At 49.6% G+C, this 8,183-nt stretch overlaps 1 protein-coding gene across 4 annotated transcripts in view; it reads left to right on the plus strand.

Moving 5' to 3' along the window:
- Window positions 1-8,183, plus strand: part of Jakmip1 (janus kinase and microtubule interacting protein 1) — a 122,950-nt gene that overhangs the window by 73,868 nt on the left and 40,899 nt on the right. For all 4 annotated transcript variants that reach the window (XM_031341903.1, XM_031341904.1, XM_031341902.1 and 1 more), the window contains exons 6-8: window positions 2,740-2,886; window positions 3,575-3,715; window positions 5,113-5,172. In XM_031341903.1, the coding sequence (XP_031197763.1) occupies window positions 2,740-2,886; window positions 3,575-3,715; window positions 5,113-5,172 (348 nt within the window). The remainder of the gene's footprint in view (window positions 1-2,739; window positions 2,887-3,574; window positions 3,716-5,112; window positions 5,173-8,183) is intronic.

The raw sequence follows: 8,183 nt of genomic DNA on the forward strand, positions 1-8,183 counted from the left end.
CATGGAAGAAATCTCTCTGCTTATTGTCTGTGGAGGGATCCATCCTTAGAAAACAGTCGGGGAAGTCATCGAGAGACGGTGCTGGAGAGGGTGATCTCTGCAGGGTTTCCCAATATTAACATCAACAGAAAGTAACAACAAACACAGGCATTCAATACCAAAGCTTTCCGCACAGGATCTGTGAGGGTTTCCAGACCAATGCTGCTCAGTGACGAGGAGCAGATGTCGCAGACAGGGAAACCCCTCGCCCTTAAATTGCAGGATGGAAGTGGCATACAGAGCAGGCTCTGTAGTTGTTTTGGATATGGAAAGCTGTTCTTTTAGGTGGTGTGGTTATGAATAGCTCTATTTTTCCTTTATTTACTTGGCATAAAAGTTGATATATTTCTATTTTTAAAAAGGACAAGCATGCATGCTGGTAGTTTAGTTGCTAGAGTCTTTGCCTGGCATGCAGGAAGCCCAGCATTCCATACCCAGCACTCCATAAATCACATGTAATTCCAGCCTTGAATCCCAGCACCTGAGGTGGGAGGATCAGAAGTCCAGGTTGAACTTCAGCTCGACTCAGGTTGTGAGGCCAGCCTAAGCTACATGACAGTCTGCCTCAGATTTCTCTCTCTCTCTCTCTCTCTCTCTCTCTCTCTCTCTCTCTCTCTCTCTCTCTCTCTCTCTCTTTCTCTCTTCCTTCCTTTCTTTCTTCCGTGTGCCACAGTACACTTGTAGAGCGCAGAAGTCAACTTTGGGAACTTGGCTTTCTACGCCTACTGTGTGGGTTTGGTAATGGGGACTTGGCAACAAGCACCTTTACCTGCTGAGCCATCTTGCTGGCCCCAGCTAAGCTAGTTTTCCATTATTAATGCACAAAACTCTTGGGAAAAGCCTCATGATCTTGTTACTCATCCTAATCTTGACTGTGAAGGGAAATGTATCTTCACAGGTTTAGCAGAAACAAAATTAGTTTCTTCCAAGTGTACGTGAAGGCATACCTCAGACAGCTACGATCAGACTGTATATCCATTATGTTTCTACTTCTTGCTTAAATATTCATGAGCTGAATAAATACTCATGAGCCACATGGTAATTTACTGAGTGTGTAGCAAAACATAGGGACTACCTGAACAAGTTTCAGATAGAAAGATTGAGGTAGTCGGCACCTGGATTCCCCACCATGCAGTGTGGCTCCTGACCTGGGTAGCTACACATTTCACTTTAGTAAACAAGTCCACACCCAAAGACTTGACTTTGCACTTGAAAAGTAAGATTTTTTTTTTAATGCTCTGTGAAGTGTCCTTTTCATGTAGATTTATCAGTGCAGCCATTCCCATTGATTAGTAGTGGTCTTTTCATGGTTGTCTTGGACCTCATGCTATGGTAGTGCCATAGCCTTGCTGGCCATCTTGCCTGGTGGCTGTTCAGGCCGCTCCTGGCTTCTTTACTCTTATAAATAATGCCAAGAAGCCCCATGCCTGTCTTTACTTTTGAGAGTCTCTAGCTATCCTTTCTGGGGTGAGAGCAAGAGTAGAACTCTAGAAGTGGCTCACGGGTCACATGGTGCCTTTGGTCTCTGACAGGCAGCACCTGAGTGTTCACAGGGATTGAGGTGGGTGCTGGGGTCAGCCTCTGTGCTGGATTCCTGGTTCCTGTGCTTTGATTGCGCCCTCAGCGACCACAGAGCTACCTCTTTGCTCACATTCTGGTGCACAGCAGAGTAGCCATGGCCCTCCTGGGTAGTTGGGGGTCTTGGTGAGTGATCTGAGGGGGTCAGAGCTCATTCAGGCTCATGGTGAGGGCTCAGTGACATGGCGGCCACTTTTGTGGTGCTGCCATGGGGACATCTCGCTTGGTTTTACTTTTGATCCAGTGAAAGAGCTTTGTGAAGACAGATGCTCATCATGGGTCTGAAGCAGATGAGATTGCTACTTCAGTTTTATAGATGAGGAAACAGGCTGAAAACCTGACCACAGCTGTGCAGCTGGACCATGACCAATTCTGCAGTTACACTTACTGTGCTTAAAAGGAAAAAAAGTAGCAGGGCAGTGGTGGCACACGCCTTTAATCCCAGCACTTGGGAGGCAGAGGCAGGTGGATTTCTGAGTTGGAGGCCAGCCTGGTCTACAGAGTGAGTTCCAGGACAGCCAGGGCTATGCAGAGAAACCCTGTCTTGAAAAAAACAAACAAACAAAAAAAAAAAAAAAGGAAGAAAAAGTGTCTGCTTATAACCACAGAGAACACTGCCTCTCCTCCCTGGTAGCCACTGTGATGTCCACTAGTTGCTGTCCCACTGATCTGGCCCTCATACCACACTTCAGAACCATGGGGTGTTTTAGAAGGTAGATCTGACAACAAAGCTTTTCCAGCTCAGAGATGTTGGGAACTGGGGTGAAGACCAAACGGACAAGAAAGGCCCAAAGGGGTTTCTAGAGGCTGAATGAATGACAGCTTGGAAAGATACCCCACCTTTGTGGGGACTATCTGCTTGGAGGTTGTGGTGACTCCCTCCGGGCTATAGGCCTATGGTCATCTCCATGCCCAGGATTGAGGTCAGGGCTCATGTCTGTAGGGTGTTGCTCTGTGGATTGCCGAAGAGGGGCCGGGAAAGACTTGGTGTCTGGGTGGATTGACCTCTGGGGATCCAGCTTCTGAAAAGGGACCACGTTGAATCTCTGCTGGCCTCCGTGGTGGAGCTTGGCCACCCATGGGGCTGTGCAGTCCCCTGACCCGTGTCTGTACCTGCTGCAGCTGAAGCGTTCGCGGGAGACGGAGGTGCAGCTGAAGCCGCTGGTAGAGAAGAACAAACGCATGAACAAAAAGAATGAGGATCTGCTGCACAGCATCCAGAGGATGGAGGAGAAACTCAAGAGCCTCACCAGGGAGAACGTGGAGATGGTAAGGCCCGACCCTGGACCCACCCAGCTTCCTGCCTGGCTAGGCTCTATGGTCCATGGTCTCTACCCATGCTGTGACACCTCAGCAGTGGGCTTAGGCTCTGGCTGCCCTTGCTCCTGTCCAAATCTTCACATGTGTAGTGCCGGAGAGCCTGCCTCATCCCCTCAGTTTCCCAGAGGAGGGAAGGGCAGAATCAATAGGGCAAGCTTTTCCACTGGATTGATTATAGCCCATGACTGGCTCGTGCTTCACCGGCTCCTCTGGAAACAGTTACTGCTGAAAGGGCTGTGAATGGGGGCAGGTTTTCCCTCTAGCAAGGATGACTGGTGTCTGTGCTCTGGGCGGTTTGGAAGATGCTTTCAGGTCCATTGACTAAGTGCCCATTTCACAGCTTAGAAGACTGAGGCCCAGGTATGAGTATGAGCAGTCTGTGGTGGGGAGTTCCCCCTGCCTGTCTTGCCTTCTGGCTTTCAGGATCATTCAGAATATCCCCTGCCCCATGTCCCGCTACCCCGTCCCATTCCTGTGAGCATCACTGACCATACCTCTGGCCGGCTTTGGCCTTCAGCTGTGTATTCCCCATCTCGTACTCCCCAGGCGTCTGTCATCCCCACCCCTGAGCCCCACAGCAGAGCTGTCTTTCACACACTGTAGCACACTGAAGCATCCTCTCTCCTTCTGGCTGCAGAAAGAAAAACTGTCTGCTCAGGCCTCGCTAAAGCGACACACGTCTCTGAATGACCTCAGTCTGACCAGGGACGAGCAGGAGATAGAGTTCCTGAGGCTGCAGGTGCTGGAACAGCAGCATGTCATCGATGACCTCTCTCTGGTATGTTGTCACTCTTGGCCAGGATGGCACCATAGGAGGCAGAGTCAAGAGTGGGCGTCAGGATGGGAGTGGGACCTGACAGCCTAGCTTCTGTCCCTAGGTTCCCCTGTGATCTCCAGGAAGCAGCCTCAGCTTGGTTGAAATGAGATCAGTGCTACCTGGGAACAGTCTCCATGGCAACCAGCTTTTCAGTGGGCTCCTGGCTTGCCCTGGTGAAGAGGCAGCCTGGATCTGTTCTGAGGGGCCTTTGAGTTATTATTAACTTGGATTCATTTTTTTTTTTTAATTTAGCTATTGCATACCAGGAGTGTGAGCCTGCAAATCTGAACTTTGTCATCAGATCAGAGTTTGAAGGACCAGCCAAGGCTGTCGTGGGCTTCATGACTGCTCGGGGGTGGTTATGATGAAGGGAGAGGGGAGCGAACTTGCAATAGAGAGGGGGTGTCTTATTCCAAGGAAAGCACCCAGCGGTGCAGTCAGGCACATGTTCAGTGAGAGTAGGCTCCGCTTGCTCAGGACACCTATGCATGCATGGTGGTTCCATCCATATGACTCTGAAGGGCAGGAAGCCATGATCACAACCTCCACGGGCTTCATGAGAAGCGGTGCCCATCCTCTGTCCTCCCCTCCCTCCCCCTGCCTTTCCCACGTAGTCATCCATCTTGGCTTCATTACCTAGATGGCATAATGTAGCTAAGGATGACAAGGCACACTCAATAAAAAGACAATGAGTGAAAAGAAAAATGGCAAGCCAAAGCACGTCTGGGGAGCAGAGTGACCACTTCTGCCAGGATCCGGTGGGTGCATGGGGAGGCCGAGTCCCAGCTTTGTCCTGCCGGAGGGAAAAGAGGGAGGGCTGAGAGCCAGAGGACCTGGCTCTATCTGGGCACAGTGCCGTCTCCAGCACTGCTACTCCTGTGTGCAGAGGACCCCAACCAAGTGATGCTGCAGGAAGCTCCTAGCTCCACGCAGCAAGAAAGACACAGCTGGAGAAAATAAAGTCACCCAGCCAGTACAAGGGTTGTGAGGGATTCCACCCTGGCTCTGTCCAAGCTCAAAGCCATAAGCATCCCACTGCTGCTATTGCAGGTGAACCCTGCCGAGGTCAGCAGAACCACTGTGAAGCCCCACGCTGCTTGGGCTTTGCAGCCTCGACCCAAAAAAATAATCCAGGTTTGCCTGTGATGAGATGGCCCATCAGGGTGGATGACAAGGGCCTGAACAAGTGTCTTGTTACCAGGCTCTCAGTTGGGTGCCTATAGTGTGATTGAGGCCACATGGATAGAGAGGTGAGCAGGCAGGTTGGCGCCCTGAACCTCCAAATCTTAACTGTGTGGTCCTGTGTGGTGAGGGCCAGGCTGCAAGTGCTCATAGGTGGCTTTACCTCTTCCTTGCAGGAAAGAGAACGCCTGCTGCGCTCCAAGAGGCATCGAGGGAAGAGCCTGAAGCCCCCCAAGGTGAGCGAGCCTACCTTAGTGTCTGTCAGGAATCTTCAGGACAATCCAGTCTTACAGGGTCACAGGGCCAGTAGCAGGCCCAGAGGTGGAGACATGACTCTGTGCCACAGCTGAGTGTTGGCTGTCTCAAGGCTGCATACATTGTGGCACAGTAATGTGACCCAGATATGCTAATTTTTTTCCTGGAACACTTACTAATGGAATTCTGTGTTTGGACCTTGGGTTATGTGCATCCAAATTTAAAAAACATAAATACTCAGGCCTCCTGAGGGATTTGAAGGACACTCAGCTTCGTTTTATGCCTCCCCAGTTGTGTGTTCTGGGATCTCAGGTGCTTTGTTGAGAGGTGCAGAGTGGAGTCCTTTTTGTAACGTGTAACTGCTGTCGCCCAGAGGCTGTGTAGGTGTGCTGGCAGGAGAGTGCAGAGCTAGGTGAGGAGACTTAGAGGCCCCTAGGGAGGCTCCTTAGAAGCTGTGGTTTGCATGTCAGTCCCCCGGCCACCTGTCTGAGATGGATCTCTCTACTCCTTCCTGAACCGGCACCTGGCAGCTTTGTCTACTGATACAGATGGTTGTAGAGAAGTACCTCTGTGTAAGAAAAGCTGTGTAGGCGTGATAGCAAATGGCCAAGGATGCACTCCCTGGTGGAGTCAGGGTGACAGCAGGGAGCGGTGGGGACCATCCTTATCTGGCCCAGAACACTGGTTGGCACAAGGTGGGCCGATGGCATCAGGTATTCCACTGTTTAAAGGGAAGCGTAAGTCTTCACCTCAGAGTGGTAGAGAATGCCAGTGGCCTCAGCACCAGACAAGTAGAAATGGGGAGATTTCAAGTTCAAAACTAGCCCCAGCTAGTTGGTGAGTTTAAGCCTAGCCGGGGCTATATGAGGCCCTGTGTCGATAAGCCAAGAGGCAAGGGAGGTGTAAATCCTTACATGTTATCTTCCTAAGACTATCTGAATAAAAATGGGTCCCTTGGAAAGTGACGGAAAGTTAGCGTCTTATATAATTCGTGAGACCAGAAGTCTGGCCTCAAGGGACTGGAGAGACCAGGCTTCCTCCCTCTGGCGTCTGGAGGGCCTCCTTTTTCATTTCCTCCAGCTCTGGGACATTCCAGTGATGGTGGATTCCTTGCACTGTGCCAGTCCACTGCTGGCTCACACTGTCATCTTTGGGGACACCGGACCTACTGGGTTCAGAGTTTGTAGTGCCTCAGTGCGAGGTGCTTCTTCAGTACCTTGTCCGTAGTTATCTTTGCACTGACAAAAACAATTTAGTCATCATACCTTTATGTAAAACCCAAGAATTTTTAATGTGGATGTAAATGTCAGACTGTAGAGTATAAAATGAGTCTCTGAGCCATATCTGGCCCCTGGTAGCCTATGGTGGCATTGGGATCAGTGTCGGAGCCCATGGTTGCTTGGATTAATTAGTGGTCACCCCACCATCTCAATTCATCCTCAGAGTCAACATGGCTCTTTCAGTTGTGGGAGACAGAGATATAGAGATAGCTCAAAAATCCAGTGGGTGGATGGGGTCGAGCCTCACATTCACTGTCTCCAGCGGGCTGAGCTGAATTAGGGGCAGGTCTTTGTGTGCTGATTTTAGATGCTCAGAATGCTGTGTACGATGCTGCACACCTTTAATCCCAGCACTCTGGTGGCAGAGGGAGGTAGTTTGAGATCAGGTTGGTCTACATATATAGCAAGTTTCAAGTCACCTCAGTCAGAGCTACGTATTAAGACCCTCTCTAAAACAAAATAAAACAACAAACAACCTCAAAACTCACCAACCAAACAGGAAAAAAAACGAACAGATGGAAGGTGGTCCAGCACAGCTGTTTGTATTCACAGACCTGTTGACCACATCCTAGAAAAGCTGGGGAATAGAAAGTGATGTCCCTCTGGCACGTCCCCAGGGCCGGTGTCTGTCCTACACTCATCTGGCACTTAGAATGCTTACCGCCACATAAACTGCTGAATGTGTGGTCCATACACTAGTTCAGTGCTGCGGGCATGCTTACTCCCTCCTGTGATTAGGAGGAACACTGCAGTACCTTGCCTCAAGATGACCCCACACGACAGCCTTCAGCTTATTCCACTAACTGCCACACATTGAGTTTAACTCAATAACTGTGCAATTATTTGCCTGCCCTTTCCCCATCTGGGGGACATTTTGCTCCGGTAAATGTCATTGAAGTAAAGTCATTTTGTGCAGAAAGTCTGGATGGTTCTGGCTGATACCATCTCAGTGGTTGCAACATGGGCTTAATGGGGAGAAAGCGCCCCCTGCTGCTAGAAGAAGGTTGTGACATCTGCAACCTGCTTGTGAGACAGGAGTTAAAATACCGAGGGTGGGCGGATGGTGGGTTCACTGCACAGGTGTGGCATGAAACAATCCATAATTAGAGGATCCCAAGAAACCTGTTGTGAGGTAGGACTACTTCAAGTCTACATGGGCTGTGAAGCCTTAATCCCAAACTCTAATTTTGAAGCTTAAAATGTTTTCAGTATCAAATAAAAAAATTCAGGTTTTGGATTCTGGATTAGGGATACTTAACTGATGAAGTCTATTTTTAAAAAATCCTGCCAATCAGAAAAACTCAGCAATTATAAGTATTTGTGCTTCCACTCATCCCAGATAGGGGCACTCAGCTCATGCTTGCATGTTGGGAATCAAATAGCCCATGTCTTCCACTGGTCCTGATCTCTGAATCTACTGATTGGGAAAGACATTAACAGCACACTGACAGTGAGTCAGGGTGGGCTGCACCTGTCTCCAAAGAGTGGCTAGCACAGAGCAGGTGGCTGACTGACTAGGTGCACAACCTCTCCCGAGAAATGCATTTGCAGGACATTGCCTACCTCAGAGAAGCGGGAGGTGTGTGTGTGAGTACGTTAGTGAGAACCCTAGAAGGTTGGGTTTGGGAAACCTGTATGGATTTTGTTTTCTTTCTTTCTTTCTTTCTTTCTTTCTTTCTTTCTTTCTTTCTTTCTTTCTTTCTTTCTCTCTT

This window comes from Mastomys coucha, unplaced genomic scaffold (genome assembly GCF_008632895.1).
Source record: "Mastomys coucha isolate ucsf_1 unplaced genomic scaffold, UCSF_Mcou_1 pScaffold22, whole genome shotgun sequence".
NCBI lineage: Eukaryota > Metazoa > Chordata > Mammalia > Rodentia > Muridae > Mastomys > Mastomys coucha.